The 19,332-nt window shown below is 42.5% G+C and overlaps 2 protein-coding genes across 7 annotated transcripts in view; one reads left to right on the top strand and one right to left on the bottom strand.

Annotated features, from left to right (window-relative positions):
- Positions 1-13,309, top strand: part of ANXA11 (annexin A11) — a 35,711-nt gene extending 22,402 nt beyond the window's left edge. For both annotated transcript variants that reach the window (XM_082224799.1, XM_082224798.1), the window contains exons 6-15: positions 1,246-1,340; positions 2,705-2,818; positions 3,593-3,683; positions 5,163-5,242; positions 6,437-6,493; positions 7,626-7,719; positions 8,234-8,329; positions 10,057-10,115; positions 10,835-10,957; positions 11,594-13,309. In XM_082224799.1, coding sequence (XP_082080925.1) covers positions 1,246-1,340; positions 2,705-2,818; positions 3,593-3,683; positions 5,163-5,242; positions 6,437-6,493; positions 7,626-7,719; positions 8,234-8,329; positions 10,057-10,115; positions 10,835-10,957; positions 11,594-11,653 — 869 coding nt within the window. In that variant the 3' untranslated portion in view covers positions 11,654-13,309. The remainder of the gene's footprint in view (positions 1-1,245; positions 1,341-2,704; positions 2,819-3,592; positions 3,684-5,162; positions 5,243-6,436; positions 6,494-7,625; positions 7,720-8,233; positions 8,330-10,056; positions 10,116-10,834; positions 10,958-11,593) is intronic.
- PLAC9 (placenta associated 9) overlaps positions 12,966-19,332 on the bottom strand; it is a 51,346-nt gene continuing 44,979 nt past the window's right edge. For 3 of the 5 annotated variants that reach the window (XM_082224803.1, XM_082224802.1, XM_082224800.1), the window contains exons 2-4: positions 19,026-19,126; positions 15,016-15,136; positions 12,966-14,476 (exon numbers count right to left, since the gene is read on the bottom strand). In XM_082224803.1, coding sequence (XP_082080929.1) covers positions 14,466-14,476; positions 15,016-15,136; positions 19,026-19,126 — 233 coding nt within the window. In that variant the 3' untranslated portion in view covers positions 12,966-14,465. The remainder of the gene's footprint in view (positions 14,477-15,015; positions 15,137-19,025; positions 19,127-19,332) is intronic. The other 2 variants (XM_082224804.1, XM_082224801.1) reach the window with 1 other exon arrangement.

The raw sequence follows: 19,332 nt of genomic DNA, 5'->3' as shown, positions 1-19,332 counted from the left end.
GCTGGATCCAGTAGGCTCCTCTTACACTTAAGGTTGTTTCAGCAAGGCTGCCACCCACCTGCTCTACACCAGATGTCCTATTGAACTTTAGGTATGGGGCAGGTCAAGGTGTGTGTGTGTGTGTGTGTGTTGTGGAATAACCAATAAAGCCAGCCGTCCAGATCTGGCTTCCCATCCTTGCTTTGCAAAGTCAGTCACTCAGTCACCTTTACAAGCTGGAAGGAACAAGTTTAATGTCCACCTCCTCTTCCAGCTAGAAAACATAAGAGGGATTTTGTGGAGCTTGCTTGCTACCCTTGAGGGCAGGGCCCCCCAACACTCTCCCCAAGCCACCCCCCTTTCCGGTCCTGCTCTGTGCCTGGAGGGAATCTGGTCCTGCCTGGATAGAGAGGGCTGTGTATAGACATCAAACTTTTGCATGGCTGGAATGGAGCCTACTGTGCAAAGATAGAAGGGCATCTGTTGCTGCACTCAAGTTTTCCGTAGTTGCTCATTCTGATCGCAACGCCCAGATTTCTATTCCTTTCTAGCATTTGATCTTTTCTTCAAGGTTGGAAGACCTCAAAAGTTGCTTTTAGCTTCTTTGCTTTTTGTGAAACATTTTTCAGTGTTATACAAATTATTTCTCTTTCCTTTCCCACTGAATTCTGTCCTGCTTTTTTTCTCCCAACTTAAACCTCTCCATTCCTAGTCTATGCAAAACGTGTATGACTCTTTAATCCAAACCAAATGCACAACTGTCCCTTCCCTCAGAAATTTAAATATTTGGATTTCTTTTTTTTTAAAAAAAAAGTAATTGGAATGTGTGCGAATACCCCGTAATGTCATACAGGCTTAGCTCATCTGTCAGGCTTTGCTGCCTAAAGTACAACAGAATATAGAATCACAGAATCCTAGAGATGGAAGGGACTATGAGAATCATCTATTCCAATAATCCAACTCCCTGCAATGCAGGAATCTTTTGCCCAGTGTGGCACTCAAACCCACAACCCTGAGATTAAGAGTCTCATGCTCTACCAACTGAGCCATCCCATAGTTACTCATGACTGCTGCAGATTCAAATATGCATTTGAACAAGTGATGCCATGCAGTGTATAAGGTGGCAGGAGAGAATACACTTGGTTTTAAAAGTTGGCCTTTTCCGATTACTAAATGCTGGGTTAGATTCTGCTGAAGTGGGTTGATCAGAAAGTACTATGACGGTGGAAGAGGCTGCACTAAACACTTGATTCTGTATATTTTCAGGAACCGACGAGCAGGCAATCATTGATTGTCTGGGAAGTCGCTCAAACAAGCAACGCCAGCAGATTCTGCTCTCCTTCAAAACAGCTTATGGAAAGGTAAGTTCTCCACCATGAAATTATTCTTTGATTATTGCAACAGAGGAAGAAAGTGGAGGCAGAGCTAAACATGGAAGTCATGTGCAGTCGGTCTAGTTTGTATGTTCTTTGGCTTAGCTTCATGCTGAAGTCACCAGAGGGCTAGGATTTTGTGCCAAGAGTTAAACAGAAAGGGCAGGGTTTGAGGATGGATTTAAAGGGAGGGGTGGCATTCGTGCAGGTGTTCTGGGAGGCAATTTTAGGGCTGCAGCACAGTTAAGGGAGAAGGAGTCTTTTGAAGGAAGCCTTGAAATGGATAAGGATGGTGGAGCTGGGCAGGCAAACATCACAGGCAGGAATGCAGAGAGATAAGGGGACAAGGCCATGGGAGGAGTTGTATGGAGGAACAAGGCAGCTGGATCTGAGAATGGACAGGAAGCCATTGAAGGAATTTAAATACAGGGGGTTGTCACATTATCGTAATGATGATGGTGAATGATTTTGGCAACAAAATAATGAAAGAGACTTTAAATATCTTGACACCCCAACGAATGAGAGGTACAAAATAAGTTTGGTAATATCTTGCAGTTTTCAGCAGGATGACTTTTGTATTCCTCAAACACACTCTCTTCATATCATCAACTTTTACTGGTCAGCCACTCTTAAAAACCTTTGCGTCAGAGTTCTACATTTTTGCTAATGAACAATTATCATCATCATTTTAAGATTACTAAGTGTAAAAGCACAAAATATGTAACAAAATAACAATACACATTCTTCTAAGGAATTACTTTTGCCAGCTTTGTGCTAGCTTAATTTTTAAACGGCACCATGACCCTTTTGAGCAAATTATTTACTTAATAAATAAAATAAGTATTATGTTCCTGGGTTGCTGCTTTTTAGTTTATGACATTGTTTATAATGTGTTCATTTGCTTTTTCCATATTTCTTATGCTGTGAAGTTGCTCTCAGCATATCGTGGACATAAGAGCGGGGTTTAAATTACTGGCTACTATGGTTCATTGCCCTATTCAGCTGAAATAAAACCTAAAATTTGTGTGGCTGCAAATATTCACACTGTTACATTTGTCCTCTGCTCTGGTAGAAATTTAGTTTGTAAACTCCTTGGGCAGAAATCTTACCTTTACCCTTCCTTATGTTACTCAATAAAGTGCAGTCGACACTGATTGTGCTATATTAATAACTTCACAGATATTACCGAACTTTTCTGAAGTCTGACATTGCAAGAAAAGAGATTCAGATCATTAGTATGCCTTGAATAGGAAGCTTTGGCATAAACCTTTTGTTTCTCATCCTTTAAAAAACTCACTAAATATTACTTTACAAGGGAAACATGTGGTGTTTTTTCACTTAAAAAAAACCAGGATTTGATCAAGGACCTGAAGTCTGAGCTTTCCGGCAACTTCGAGAGGACAATCTTGGCAATGATGAAGACTCCTGTCCAGTTTGATGTTTATGAAATAAAAGAAGCCATCAAGGTCTGTATGGTTTAAATGAAAGCTACTGTTGTTGTTACATAATTCTTGCCTCCCTAAATTCTTTATTTGACGCATCATCTTTCTCCTGCTTCAAGCCTGTCTTCAAAACCCACCATTCTGGATTTGCATGTGTGAATACCTATCCTGTGACCCCCTCCACCCAACCCTTGCAGTATCAGTTTTTAGTATGCTACTGAATCAAGAGACTTCTGCTTATCTTTCTGTCTCAAGAGCTATGTACAGTGTGATGGGACTACGGTATACCGTTATCAAAAGCAACTCTCCCTTTGTATAATTATTGGAGGAGGGGATTGCACAGCAGTTGCAGTTTAATCTAACTGAAGAAACTGAGAGCTCTGTTGCAATATTTGCAGTTCCTGCCCTCTACACCTGTGCTGGCATCCAGCAGTCCACTGAAGTGCGCATATGGAAAAAAAATGCAGTAATAGTTCTTTTGTCCTTTGTGTGATGCGCTCCTGTCACACGTGAGAGGACGCCTCTTTTTAGGTGGTCTTTGTCAACCCTCATTATTAAAAGCACATTCAGCAATACTTTATCTGTAGACCAGTTAAGTCTATCAAAAAATAGAGTAATCAAACTGAGCAATGGATTAAACATTGCAGACCTAGTAAGAGTACACTCAGTCCACGTGAGGCCTAGAAATAGGAGTCACGCCAATAAGCCTGGCACTCTCTTAGCCTTTAAAGAGGGCAGAACCCAGGAGACAAATGCTTCTGCCTAGTGGTGAGCTTGAGTGTCTTTTCCTTTTCTTAGGGAGCTGGCACGGATGAAGCCTGCCTGATAGAAATCTTGGCATCTCGCAGCAATGAGCACATTCGGGAAATCAGTCGGGCATACAAAGCAGGTGAGTTTTCCCCTCAACTCTGCAACTTCTGCTGTTCTGATAGAAGGCCATCCCAATACCTTTAAAGATGACGGGTTTAAGTTGAGCAGAAACATTTGTAGGAGGAATTGCATTTTGGACATTGAGGTCGAAGGCTGTTCAGTGCATAAGCTGCTGCTTTGTTTATAAATTTGAGCTTTGTTGGTTTGTTGGGTGGGGCTGTCAAATTTAGAATGGAGAAGACAATTTACAAGGGCAAACTGGAGTTCATGAAGGTTCACCCTTTTTCAGGCAGTTGTTTGATCCAGCAGTTTGTGCAGAAAGAGCCACTTAGTGCAATAGTACATTGGTAACAGTTCCTGGAGCTGAACATGGTGTGTGTCTCTCTTTGTTCCCCTTCCCTGCCTCTGTATTTTGTGTGATTGCAAAGTGCTGTGTAGACTTGATGCACCACAAAGATTGCAGTCTGTACCTGCTTTTTCTAAGATTAAGACCCATTTAGTTCAACGGTACGTGCTTCTAAGTGGACACATAAGGCAGCAATCCTGCACACAGTTGCTTAAGAATAAACCTCAGTAAAGTTGTTGAGACTTCATCTCCAAGGAAGCATATGCTGGAGCAGCTTGCAAATTCATAAAGGACTAACATCAGCTGGCATGGTCAGTGGTTTGGGACGATGGAAATTATAGGCCAGCAACTTCTGAAGCACACTACATTATCTAGGGTTTCATTTGTTTAAAGCACATAATTTTAAGGGTTTTCTTGACAGTTCTTGGTTCCTTTTCTGTGCTGTATAGAATCCTATCATGTGTTTGATCCGCCAGCTGAGCTTACGGTACCCAAAGTTTGCCCTGATTTAGATGTCCTAGTTTTACTTTCCGGGAATAAAACCGAGAGCTCCCTCTCCCTGCCCCACTAACAGTGCTCCATAAATCTGCTTGCCCCTGGTGTGCTTACTCCTGTTCCCACATATCGTTCCCCCCCCCCACATTTTGAAGGGGGCAGAGACATCATCAAAGCACTGCTGAATTATCTTGCAAAGTCCCAGTGTGAGAGACGGGAAAAGCACCAATCACCCCTTTTCTGCCCATGGCAAATTCAAAGGAAGAAACGGAGGATGGTTTCTCAAAGTAGGATTTGTTAGTATCTTTGGAAGCCCAGCTTGAGTGATGGAAGGCATCTTGCGAGGAGGAACTAGTGGGCCGCCTTAAATATTCCCTTTGGCTAGTAGGTCAAACCGAAATGGGGCTATTTACACGAACTACTTTTAGTGTAAAATTTCCATTTTCATCTTTTTTCCCCCTTGATATTTTGGCTGGAGTATAAAAGAGTGGAATGTGAATGCTCTCCCCCAAGCAGATGTGCTTGCGGTGTGTTATAAAAAAAGAGATAAGAATTATCTCTTCCTCTCCTCCCTTCTCTTTCTTCCCACCCAGTGATCCTTATAATGAAATAAACACGGACCATTTACAAAACGAGTTTCCTTTGTATTTCTCACAGAGCATAAGAAAACTTTGGAAGAAGCCATCAGAAACGACACATCTGGACACTTCCAGAGGCTTTTAATCTCACTGTCTCAGGTATGCGCAAGATCCTTGCACCCGGTTGTCCTGTGTTGGTGTTGCTATAATTTATACGTAACCCAAGTTCTCCTAAGATTTACATTCATCCATTGAAGTAAAATTCACAGAAGTATTGGGGTGATATCTGTTGTCAGGCATATTTTGAGTCCATTCCTTTCATTGGTTCTACTCATGCGTATGACTAAGACTGGAGATCACCTTTTTGTTTTTAAGCCAGTGTGAAGAGGTTATGCCCTCTTGCCTCTAATGGAGGGCACAGAACATCCTGGCTGTGGTACTGGGTGTCGGTTCCCTATGATGTGATATAATTCAAGACGAAAAGCACTGGAGTTAATGGAATTGTATATTGCAAGTTTCTTCCCCCTAACCAAACAATTCTCCCTCCTCAATTAAAACATTAAAACTTTCCTACCATTTACATTGTCTCTTCTCACTCCTCTCACAGTGGTACCTCGGGTTACATACGCTTTAGGTTACATACGCTTCAGGTTACGGGCTCCGCTAACCCAGAAATAGTGCTTCAGGTTAAGAACTTTGCTTCAGGATGAGAACAGAAATTGCGCTCCAGCGTTGCAGCAGCAGCAGGAGACCCCTTTAGCTAAAGTGGTGCTTCAGGTTAAGAACAGTTTCAGGTTAAGAACAGACCTCCGGAACAAATTAAGTACTTAACCCGAGGTACCACTGTACAAATAGTTTTTTATTTATCATGGCTCAGGCAATGAGGTTATATAACAGACCCCACCCCCATTGTTGTATTTTAAAGTCTGACCTTTTGCTCCACAGCTTTTCACAGAAAGCTTATTTTAACCAATATTTGGAGCCTATTGAATCATGAAATCATTTACTTAGTTTGGTTCAAAATGTTATTTTAAATGTAATGTATGTAGATCTCTGATAACTGTTGTCCATCTATATTTTACCAAAGAATCTTAAATTATCAGATCTTGGATATCGAGTTAATAATGAGCATGTTTGAAAATATACAGACTGGAGATAATTTGTCTGTCCCATTTAACCTTAATGCGTTGCAATATTAAATGGGAAGCATCGTGAGACAAATGCGCATGTTTAACGAGCAAATAGAACAAAGCATACTTTAAACTGTTCGGCTTGCTTTTTGCTGGACTAACATCAGTTACAGTATTTCGAAAGCAGTGTTTCATCTTTTGACTGACTTGGTAATTATTTCAGGGAAACAGAGATGAAAGTACCAATGTCAACATGGCGGCTGTCCAAAGCGATGCTCAGGTTGGTATGAAGGCCCAGCCAGATGGCTGCCGCATTGAGCAGACTCTTGCCTGAAGTGGTTTCCTTTAAACATCTCCTACTTTAACGAAATCTAAAACTTGAGACCGTGTGTACTCCCTCACAACCTGGCATGTTTCTCCTCTGGCCTAATTTCTAGCGTGGAAGTTACCCTGAAAACAGTTTGCTTTTAAAAAATATTCTTCCTGCCCCCACAGTCCCTGTTTTTGAAAAAAAAAGGGAGGATTGGTATGTCTTTCCCTCACCTCTACATCGAGCAGTTTGCACGGTTTCCCTTTTTCAAGTTACTACAGATAAATGATCCCAAGATAACAGCAATAAGAAGATTGCAATCAAATATATTTTTTAAAAACCCTTCTCAAATCTAACTGCACCTATTCCATTTTTGGAACGATTTACTAAATGAATTGGTGCTGCAGTAATAATTTCCCTGAAATGTGCAACTTTCTCCTTTTGGTTCATCATGTGGTGAATTTTTTTGTTTATTTCAAATTGTATGGAAGGAGGAACCACACACCTTTCTCAGGGTTGCATAGACTTGTGACATACAAACCTGTCAAGTTTTTATGAATGAAAGCATGGAGGGAGGAGAGTTGGAATGTACTTGATGTACTTGTGGAATTTTTCATTCACCCCCATTTCACACCAAAAACGTTCGCTCTGTCACATTTTGGCTTGGCTCTAGTTATAAGGAATACGCCACTGCCATTTTTAGTGGCATCCCTTTGTCCCAATATCATTTGCAAGGATTTTTGCGCCAGTAACTTTCAGTCAGTAGTATGAAGTGTGGGGGGGGGGGCAGTGAAATGTGCAGCTTAACAGCATCTGTTGGGATGCAAGGTGCAAGGGGAAGAAAGCAAAATTCAACATGAGCCTGTAGTATTTTGGCTGCAGCCCCAGGTTGCTTGCATTATAGTTGCATCCTTGATTGTTAGGGAGGTTAGCAGAGGTTAGCTACATGAATAAAGGTGTGGGAAAGATATAGGACCAGTCCAGAAATATCAAGATAATTAAAGAATGAGTAGTAAGGGAGAAGAAGCCTTCGAAAGCAGAGTGAAATTTGGAAAGCAGCTGAGCTCAAGTAATGACCTGTGATTTTTTCTTTTCTTTTAAGGCGCTGTATGCAGCAGGAGAAAATCGACTTGGGACTGATGAGTCCAAATTCAATGCAATTCTCTGTGCCAGAAGTAAAGCTCACCTAATAGCAGGTAATTTCTGTCTATACTTTGCATCGAGAGGATGTTTGGTGATTGTAAAATTAGGCTGCAACAGTGCAAGAGACTACACATGCTTTTTCTTGACAAGTGGTAACTAATATTTTCATTTTTAATGGTGCCTAAGATCAGCCAACTCTGATCAGATGCAAAGAAGGGCTGGGTTCTTCGACCCTTTTAAATAGTTATGTAGAAATTTGTCAGGTGAGACAAGCTGCACCGCCTGAAAGTCCTCCTCCTACATAACAAAGGGCGTTTGTCCTCCTGTTAGGGTCCACAGTTAATAATTGGAGAGGGGGTGTCTGTCTGTCTCATCCAGCCGCCAGATGTCAACTTAGATAAGTGATCAGGGTTAGGGCCATACCAGACAAAACAACTGAAGGCCTGTGATGGGGCAGTGCAACTGACTCAAGACTTAGCAACAGCCTTCAAGAGCTGGTTGTCAGACTTCACTCTTCACACTCACTTGGCTTAAATGACTGATGATCCCTTTTTTCTCTCTAAACAGTTTTCAGTGAATATCAACGAATGTGTAACCGTGACATTGAGAAGAGCATAATCAGAGAGATGTCCGGAGACCTCGAATCTGGGATGCTGGCAGTAGGTGGGTGAGGTCTCTTTAAGAGTGAAGATCATAGAATCATAGAGTTGGAAGGGATCCCCGCGGGTCATCTAGTCCAACCCCCTGCAATACAGGAATCCAGATCACAGGCATCCCTTGGTGGGCTCAAACCACCAGCTTTCTGGTTAACAGCCAGATGCACTTGACCCATTGCACCACTATGAATCTAACTTTTCAAATTGTGGTTTGAATGTTCCTTTGCTGCCCTAAACACACACAGTTTTCTGGCCTGGACTGCACTCTGAAAAAGATCCAGAAGTTGGGGGATGGCAGGCTATGCATGGCACCTATTGGCTAGCACCTGCGGTATCACCAACCTCTTCTCCCGCAAATTCTCAGAGTGGCTTTTAAAGTATTTGTGTGTTTTGGCAGGGTAAAATGTGACATGTATGTTACTTAAGATGTATTTCAAAGCACAAAAGAGGGGCAAAGCTAAGAGATGATACCCTATCTGAGTCATGTATATGTGTGGAAAGCAAGTCATGAAGCTCGGTTCAACGTGTAGGTGAAAAACTTTGCCGTTCAGAATATTTTATCATATATTTCATGCCACTTTCTATACAGTAGTTCTCTTGAGAATATTTGGCTTTGGCTGCGAGTTTCAGTTTGAAGCTACTTTTACTTCCCCCAGAGAACTTGGTTATAAATTGCATTTACTATTCCTTTGATTTCTCGTTAAACCTGGTTCCCATTTAACAAGTCACAGTTCATGTGATTGGGGAAATGGCTAAGATTCCACTGAGGATGCCCTTTGAACTTGCTACTTCACCTTCCATGCCAGGCACAGCAACCTTTGTGTGTATCCTCTCATCTTTCATTCCTCTGGTTTTGAAGATAAGTCATGTCCAACAACACCGTGTTTACATTCTAAGTGTGTTTCTTGGATAGGGGCGAGTGTTGTGCCAAAAGCTTTTGCCACCACCAAGTTCCTTTTCAAAAATGTTAAATAGCTTCTAGGATCACTTAACCTGTCGTCAGTGACCAACTATCAACCAGTGAATCCCGGAGTGCTAGTTAAAGTGTCATATTGGCCACAAATTCATTGGGTGATCTTAGGCAAACTACTATACTGACCAACCCTGCAGCACGGTTGTAAGGATTTGCAAGGCAATATTATATGAAGCTGCTTGAATATTTAAAATGTGTTCTATAAACACTCACTGTTTTATTTTCGTATAAAATGGCTTTTACTCTTTGCACCAGATCTAACTGGAAATATGTACCCTTTTTTTGGCTCCATTATAGCTTTCAGGATTGTAAGCTTGGTAACTGTATGCAATACTCCCATAGTGTGTGACTAACTTCACTGCCTTCCATTTTCCGGTCTTGAAGTGTAATGTGTGCCTTGTTCATCTACATGAGAAATCTTAACATTGATATCAAAAAGGAACATACCTTGTATTAGGTTACAAAAGAACATCACCATTGGTTCCTTCCACTCCCATAAAATGCTCAAGTAAAAAGGTAGATGCTGTTTGATAGCTGTTTGGATTGCATGACCGTGTGCTTTTTTTTTTTTAATCTGATTTTGTGTGATTGTCCCCTTTGTTCCTCCCAATGACATTCACTGAGTCATCTCAACTCCCAGGTTAACCTGAGAAAGCAGATTTCAGCAAAAACAGTATGGCATTGATGTTTGTTGTTTTTTTAAAAAAAAGGTTAGCAAATGGTTAACAGTCAGTAACTGGTGATCTCAATTTCTTTTGCAGTTAAGTGTGTAAGAAATACACCTGCTTTCTTTGCAGAGAGGCTGCACAAGGCCATGAAGGTGAGTTGAAATCATGTGGGCCTCTGCATGTCCGTGGGGTCAGATATTCAAATGAGCCGTTAGAAGCTGACTCTGTTGGGATGTAGATCTGAGCCCACGATATCAGATTTTAGGGCTGGCAGACATGTTTCACACAAACCTGTGTAACTGTAGCTTGAAAAACCTCTGGAGGCAACGATCGAGCAATAAACGGCTGCAGGTGTGTGCACATCACCCACTGCCATTTTCTTCATTCCAATTCCTCCCCTCCCGCCCGGGTTCCACAGCCCTGATTTTAAATGACAGAGGTGTTGGGGTTGGGGTGTTTGTGATCTGAAATGGGGTGACAGCAGGGAGGCAAAGGGTTTGGTGCCCCCTTTTCTCCCTTCTCAGTTGTCCCTTCCTTCCCCCAACATCTTTTCAGGCTAAAAAGGATATGCCAGCCTGTTAACAAATGGGCATGTGTAAGGTTTTGGACTTTGAATTTGTTATCAATTAAGCAGCTGTCCCCAACTCTGTTCTCCATATATTTTGGACTACCACTCATATCAGCCTCAGCCGTTGTGACCAATGGAGAAGGATGGCAGGAGTTGTATAGTCCAAAGCATATTGAGGGCACCACATTAGGGGAGGCCTGCCATAAAGCCCTGAGCGGCCATTTTGAGTAACAGTCAATGCTACGTGTTCGGAGGGAGCATCGCAGTCTGGTAACAATTCACATTCTGCCACGTTCTTCGCAGGGAGCTGGAACCAAAGACCGGACTCTCATTCGCATCATGGTGTCACGCAGCGAGGTTGACCTGCTAGACATCAGGCAGGAATACAAGAGGATGTATGGCAAATCTCTCTACACAGACATTACGGTAAGATTGCGAGGGGCTTGTCTCGCTTTCCATGCGTGCCAACTCAAAATGCCAGTGTTCACACCGAAACCTTGAACTTGGCCCAGTACCATTTTTGGGAGCCGGTGCCATGTTCATTCATCTTCATAGCAGGGCTTTCTCCACCTGTACTCTAGCCATCATCTGGCCCAGTGTTTCCCAAACCTGGGTCCCTAGCTGATTTTGGACTACAACTCCCATCATCCTTAGCTAACCAGACCCAGTGGTCAGGGTTGATGGGAACTGTAGTCCAAAAACAGCTGGAGACCCAAGTTTGGGAAATACTGATCTGGCCTGTTTCATAGGCTGTAGCTCCACAGTATAGCAGGGGGCTGGATGTGCTCCACACCACTGTTGTTTTAACAGAAAGCAAAACAAAAAACCCCCATCATATTAAATAAGATGTTGCTATTGGAGTGGGGGGGGGAGGAGGGAGAGAAAAAATCAGGTGGTTGCTGTCTCCCCAGGTATAAAAGTCTTGTCTATAGGTTCAGAGGGGCAGGGTGTATGCCTTGTGTAACTGGGAGGTTCACCTGTTGGCTTCTGACACAAAGATGGTTGCTCTCTTTAACCTTTGGCACAAGATCACTTTTTTCTCCTTTTGGTGTTTCTTACCAGGGTGACACTTCTGGAGACTACAGGAAAATCCTGCTGAAATTGTGTGGTGGAAACGACTAAGTTGAGTCCCCTAGAATTTTGTTTTTGTGTTTTTTTTTTTTAAAAAATTAGCTGGTTTTATGCTATCATTTCACACATGCTGTCAAAACTCCAAATATCCAGAAGTGCCACGTTATTCCTTTCTTTGAATAATATATCATGAGTACAGAAATAAATCCTGCTGTAGAGAGAGAGGCTGCTGCACCAGATAGCTGTAGTTCACAAACAGGTTTTTGCTTTCTTGGGGGGGGGGGGGACACACACTCCACTGTATGGAAGTGGCTTGTGTTGCATGAATAGCTTTTGTTTGGAAACGCCTTTATTTGTGCGTGCCAAATGATTCTATACAGCTTTGTGTCTTACAAAAAAAAGTAGAAAACATTTTTTGTATGTGTGGTGCATGGTGCATTTGATATCTACATGCTTGTTGCTTAAATTAAAAAAAAAATCCTGTTCTGAAGAGTGATTGGGTAGACTTTCAGACCCTGTTCACTCACTGCTGTTCAAGGAGAAATGTAAAAGTCTGGCTAGAATCTTTATGCTGCCTTATGTTGTTTTGAATGCTGGATCTCCCTGAAGTCTGTGATATTGTCCCTAAATTGAAGGAAAAGGGATGTGGTGCGTTGGCAGAATTCAGGACCAAGATGTTAGGAAGTCTGCCAGGGTGTTTGTCATTAGGGTCCCTCCGAATGTCCTGTTTCATGTGCATTCTTGCAGATTTATGCTCCTGCTGATAACCTGGTGGTTATGCATGACCCTACTTCCAAGAGTGCACCTGCAAAAATGTGGCACAGCTATGTTTTCTGCTAGAAATGTTCCAGTTTATTTTTCTCCCATTTTCATGTGCTAAGAGAGCAAGACTGCTGTTGTTGAAGCATCACAGAACAACTAAGACAGCGGGATAGTGTATGGTTGACCCACCACTGTTCATAATGCACTATTGTGCCAGTGGCGTGTTACAAAGCACACCCACAAAAACCTAAGTCTGCTAAGGCTTATACTTGCCAATGAGAGCTTTCCTCTCCAAAAGGTAATAGCAGCATGAAATGGAACAGGTTTTTTTTTTTTGTTCAGAGTTGGGATAAGGAGAGGAAAGGGCTTAATCTCTCTGCACATGCAGAATCCCAACACTTCAAACACACACAGCCATTTTTAAAACTTAAAAATCTACTGGCTCTCTGTTGATGTCTTCAGCATCATATCTAGTTTAGCTCTCAGGGACAGCCTACAATCAAACAAATATTTCCACTCATTCGTTTTTCGATATGCGGAGGATCAGCCTTTTCTCTTGAAAGCAACATGTGAACAAGGCTTCATTGTTAGAAAAAGCTGCTTTACAAGCTCCAAACATTTTATTGGAATATAAACAGGAACACAGAAGTCAATGGAGATTCCACATAAAATGCTCCTCTTTTACAAAAATAGGCACAAAGGAAACCCCCATTGATTTAAGCGTTCAGCACATGTTTCACTTTCCCCATTCAGTTCCCTGATTCTTAGATGGACTTGCCGCTAGCATGATCCAGCCAAAGTTGTCTTTTGGAGGCTCAAAATGCCTTCAATCTGAGTGTATGCCAAAGCTTTTTCTCTTTGCGTGTTTTTGTAGAATTCTACCTTAAAATCAAATATATAATTTTTTAAAAGATGATTTGTACAAATAAACCAAATTAGTACCCACGCCTCCTGCATCAGTGTTCTTATTTCTGCCATGTTGACAGCATCATTTATTTGGGATATTCGGCTTCAACCATGGATGGCTCCCCTTGGGGAATGGGTTGTGTCTCAGGCAAATCAGACTAGCGAGCTTAAGCACCATCAGGCAGTTTCTTGAGCAAATGTTTCAGAGGCATATGCAGAGGGGTTCTAGCTTCTACATAAAACATGACATCATTCCACTTTGGTTGCTCACTGTGGCTCCTTGGTGATCTGTCCCTTCATAGGAAAGGCTTGGGCAAAGACACGAGGACAAACAAACCCTTTCCTGGGCCACTGAGCTCTGCATCCTATTTCCAACACTGGACAAAGCTGGATATTTCAAGAAGTTTGGAACCAGTTTTTGGCAAGTGTGCCACAAGTCCAGAAGTTAGGAGAATGCCCCTCAGTAGATAGGCACTCAATGTGCTTTCACAAGGGGTTTCAGCTGGGGAGTACTGCCAGATTTGGACGTCTTGCCGGACCAGACCAAAACTCCCACCATGGTGCCTCCAGCAATGATCAGCGTTAGATGCCTCTAGGAAGCTTGCGAACAAGGCTGTATATTTGACTGTGCTGCAGCCAGGCTCACACGCTTTCCTGCCCCTACTCTCCAGGAGCGCCATAAGCACCTGTTGCTTATTTTCCCTTGTGGCACCAGTGCTACAGGTTAGCTAGTTAACAGGTTAACCATCCTAAAATTTGAGCAATCAATTAACAACAACAACAATTTCTTTGTGACCAGAGATGCCATTTTGGAGACTACCAGGTACCCCGTGAAAACTTCCAACAGTACCTCTTCTAATTTCTGCTCCTTTTTCTTTACCACCAGACGGCTGGACCTTCCGGGACATTTAACTTCTCCACAGGGGTCCTTGCAGTGAGGATTCTTTTAAACAATTTTAGGAGTCTTTAAATCTTCAGAATAGGTGGGAAGAAAACTTCTCTTTTGGTATTATGTGTCAGTATGGTTAGATCGTAACACAGAGGAACTTGTGATGGAATGCTCCCCATCCCAAGTCTGAAGACATCTGTCTGGTCTGGAAGCTTATGAAAGAGTGCAATATGGGTTAATTATGCAGGTGGGAGGTATAGGTATATAGATATTACAGTCTGTTCCTTTGGTCCGTCGTCTTGAAGCTCAACTGGTATCTAGCAAATGAGAGAGGAAGGGAGATTGTAGTGGCAATCCACCAAGCCTAGAGAAGGCAGTATTTGTTAAAAGGCAGATGAAGGGTCACATCTCAGTGTTAGCCTTCCACTAACAGAAGCAGGAGGTGCAGTTTTCACTTGATTCTCTCTCCCCCGCCCCCCCAAAACACCCCAGAGATAACCAAATTTTCTAGAGCAGATTTCAGGGCGGCACAGGGTCCTGCAGAGGGGAAACTTCCCCTCCCCCCACCACACCCATCCACTAGTGAAGGTTTTGCTAGATTAAAGCCCTTCTGTGAACAGGATTACTTACTTCATTTACAGAAGGTCAACAATGAATAGTAGCTGATGAACTTGAAACAGATATTTCAGTAGTGTTACACATCTTGGAGTTTTAAGGGTACAGCAACCGACCGTATTATTCCCCAAGTGAAGTGATCTTCAGGGCACAACTGCATTCTGTGCGCTGAATTGCAACATTTACAAGCGCTTGTGGACACTTGGATAATAGATGTACTACATTTCTCTGTGACTCATACCTTCAAAGATATCCATCAAGGGAGTTCCAGGAGCAAGAGGAACATTCCATGCAGTTTCACTTATGGTGTTCAGCAGGGACTTGACTTCAGAGTCAAGAAGGTCAACCGTCTTTTCCACCTGCTAATGAAGAAAAGCGAAATTTAGGGTAATCCACTTCTATCAGCATCTCCTGAATTAGCCTGGTTCTATGGCTTAGCATTTTGTGAGAACTCTGCCAAACAGCTTAACTATGGTTGGTTGGTTGGTTTCCTCTATATCCCAAAATTTTCCTTCAATGACCTGGTGTACAAGGGTCTCTCTCCCCCCCCCCCCATTTTCTCCTCACAACCACCCTGTGAGGTAGGATGTTAATAATAATAATAATAATAATTTTTATTTATACCCCGCCCTCCCCAGCCAAGGCCGGGCTCAAGGCGGCTAACAAGCAATAATAAAAACAAGTTGAATGAATACAACTTAAAAACAAGAATACAAAAATACAACATTAAAATATTGAAACTTTAAAATATTAAAATGCAGCCTCATCACAGGAGGAGAAAGGAAAAAGAAAGAGAGGGAGGGAGGGAATCAAATTGGCTCCAAGCCAAAGGCCAGGCGGAACAACTCTGTCTTACAGGCCCTGCGGAAAGAAATCAGATCCTGCAAGATTAGGCTGAGAGACCTTGACTGCCCCTAGGTCACCCAGTGAGTTTCATCGCTAAGTGAGGATTTACTGCCAACAAGCCACTATCAATCCAAAGGCATTGTCTTTTGTTGGCTTACGAATCTTGTCTTCGGCTATGACTTGACGTTGCATGTGAACCATAAGGCTTGTTTGACCACCCTGTCGCAGCTGTCCAATCTGCAAAGGTCCAAGGCAAGAGCAAGGCTGGAAGAGACGTCAAACTTTTACGAAAAACCGTGGTTTGTCTGGTCATCCTGGGGGGGGGGGAACTTGTAGTCACCACAAGAACGTTCTCTGTTTTACTGAATGGGCTCTGCAAGGCTCTTGCGTGGGTTGCGGAGGCTTTCGCAAGAGCCTCACAGAGCCTGGGAAGCAAATCTGAGAGCTTAAAGGTTCTTCCCACGATGGGCTTTTAAGCTCTCCGCCTTGTATGCCTTTAATTTGTTTGATTTCAGCTGGCTGGCTGGCCGCCACGCACACAGCACTGCAGCTGTACAAGTTAAATATGCGTAAGTTGCAGGTCCATTGTACCCCTTGCCCGTTTGGATTCATCACTCCCAAAGTGAATGCAGGTGGGAGTTCATCCTTTGCAAGCTACATCCACCGTAAGCCAACCCTACACCAAGGATACTACAAGCAGGGAGAGATCTGTAGAGAGCAGGGTTAGCATTTCTGGTCTTGTGCTGCCCTCTAGTGGACAAGGGTGTTGATTTATTTATTTTTTAATTGATGAGATTAACTGGGCACTGGCCTGGTTTACATGTACTGGTAATGTTAAACCACCTTCCTCTGCTGTGGTTGATAGAAGTGTTTTTTGTCTGTTGAGTGTATAAATTTATATTATTTTTATTGTAACAGAACAAAATAAAGCAGAGTTGTAAAGAAAACAAAAACATGAATACACATATTAAACACCAAAAAAGAAAAAAGAAAAAACAGAAAATGGATATTGTGAGCTAAAAACAAATGGATTTCTTTACCAAAATCATATAGAACACATTGAAGTCCTAAAGTACCAAGTAATACAAACAGGTTTGCCTAATCTTGAACCTTGTTGCTCCAATACACTATGAAAACATTCCTTTTTTCACAAAAACCATCTGACTGGTATTGTCTGGTTTTCGCCATATTTGTAACCTTAACCATATATACACAATGTCCAAAATCTGATTATCCATTCTCATGAATGGCGTCCTCCTCCTCCTCCTCCTCCTCCAGTTACAGAGGGTGATCATTCTGCCTACAGTCAAATTCCCTATTTTCTGTGTACAATGCCTTTAACATAAAACAAGAGGACCCACTTATAATCTATAAACCTTTATCACTTCCAGTTATGTTCTTATGTCCTCCCCCAGCACAGGGGCGGACTTTGGCAGTTCGGTGCCCTGAGTGAGGACAAAATTTAGCGCCTTCCGTGCTATGCATGCTCTCAAGTGCCCTGCGTCAGAGTTTTACGCCCCCTCATCTTGGCACCTGTTCAAGGGAACTGCCGTAAACCCAGCGCTGCGAAATGCTATGACTTCAGGACACAGCCAGAGTATATACACCACAGCCCAGCATTTGCTATTTTTGCTGTACTATATATCTGATTAAGGCACGACAGCGTTAAGTACCAGCAACACAGAACTGTATAATAGCTTGGCTTGAGGCTTACGCTGATTGTTTGGTGGGGAACATTCTTCCAGATCCCATTTCCAAGGATCTGGTGGAATTTCCTGCCCTAGATCTCCCTCCGAGCTGAAGAGGAGTTTTGATTAATAGCAGTGTTATGTACTGAGTTGACTAGGATCCAAACTGAAGCAGTCTGATTGGTCCTAGAACAATAGGATCCAAATTGCAGCAGTCTGATTGGTCCTAGAACAATAGGATTCAGAATGCAGCAGTCTGATTGGTCCAAGAACAATGCAGCAGTATGATTGGTTGGCAGGAACCACCCAATCATGCTCCAGATATAAGTGAATCCACAACCTGATTGGCTTACAGTAGAATTCCAGAATTAACCAATCATGTGCAGCCTATTGTGTAAATAATGTATATAAGCAGATACTTTGAGGGGACTTTCATTCATTCCTCCTCACCACTATGAGCTGAATAAAGAGCATGAAATCACTTTGCGACTCTGAGTATATTTCAAGCAGCTTAGTGGCTCATCTGAACCCACACAAACTGCAGTTACTCTTAACTATAATCTACCAAAAACAAAACAAAACCCCAAGCCAATTTCAGACAGTGATGAAATTGATTTAGTTTACAAAAAACTGTATGCTAGAACATAGTCTTATAACAAGCCAGGCTATTGGTCTATCTGATTCAGGGTTATCAATCTTGCCTAGCAGCCATTCTGCAGGGCTTCAGGTAAGAGATTTTCACTAGGCCTACCTGGAGAACTTTCACATACAAAGAATGTGCAAGCCCCTCGTTTTATGATTAACTATAGTTTGGGGTTCAGATGCAATGGTAAACTGTAGTTAAAATGGAAGGAGAAGCTTCTGCTTTCTTCAAAGCCACACCAGAGGGAGTGCATCCTGAGGCTCGCATGAGCTCATTCTCATACCTCTGAATGCTCCATGCAAATACAGCCAGTGAGGGGTTCTTATACGTTGCTGTAAACACATACAAACAGAGGTAAAATAAAAGTGCTGTGTGCAAAGCATGTGGATGAAGAATCGAGGCAAGAATGTATTTGACAATCAGATTTCTGCCCAAAGGTTTCATGCACAGTCGTACCTTGGTTGTCGAACGCCTTGGTACTCCTACGTTTCGGCTCCCGAACGACTGAAACCCAGAAGTGAGTGTTTTGGTTTTTGAACGTTTTTTTGGAAGCCAAATGTCCGATGGGGCTTTCGCGGCTTCTGATTGGCTGCAGGAGGTTACTGCAGCCTATCAGAAGTCGCGCTTTGGTTTCCAAACGTTTTGGAAGTCGAACAGACTTCTGGAATGGATTCCGTTCAACTTCCAAGGTACAACTGTACTCCCAAAAGTGATCATGGATTATTTGCATCCACAATGCATGAGCTGTAATAATGAATCTATAGCCCTGCTTGCTGGTATACTGTCACGTCTAATTGCCCCTGAACCTTCCCAGCACAGTAGTTCATATATTATTTGTATGTGTCTAAAGCAAGATTCATGAAAAGAAAGATGTTGTATTCCCCACCCCACCTCAGTGTGACACAATTACAGATCTCTTGCCCCTTTGACTGCGACCCATATATTGTGCAACCAAGTTTTGTGGAAATCCTCAGTCAAACCTGGTATTTTAAGTGAGCCATTTTGGAGAGGTACCAAGGAACAGACTGGAAGAGTAACTTTGGCCTGTAACATTGCTCTGCTAGATCGCCTTACCTCTTGGATAGTATCTAAGCGCTTATGAATTGTATTGTGTTCATCACACCAGTCATTCTGTTCCAAACTCCCTGGGAGATCAGTGACAGGATCAGCAGCAACTGCAAGAGATGGGAAAGCAAGCAATATTAAAACTTTGCCTAGGCCTTATTTTGTTATTCCACACTATATTTAGGTTTTGCAAAAATACTTAGAATCCCCCATGTGTGGGAACATCCACTGAAGAGTTGAACTCTTAAGGGCTCCACAATTCAGAAGAACTGGGACCTCCTATAGCATCAAAGCTCATCAGGGGTGACTCACCACA

The sequence above is a fragment of the Podarcis vaucheri genome (assembly GCF_965113315.1).
Source record: "Podarcis vaucheri genome assembly, chromosome: 5".
NCBI classification, from domain to species: domain Eukaryota; kingdom Metazoa; phylum Chordata; class Lepidosauria; order Squamata; family Lacertidae; genus Podarcis; species Podarcis vaucheri.
The sequence above is the reverse complement of the archived record's forward strand: the minus strand, read 5'-3'. Positions and strand labels throughout refer to the sequence as shown.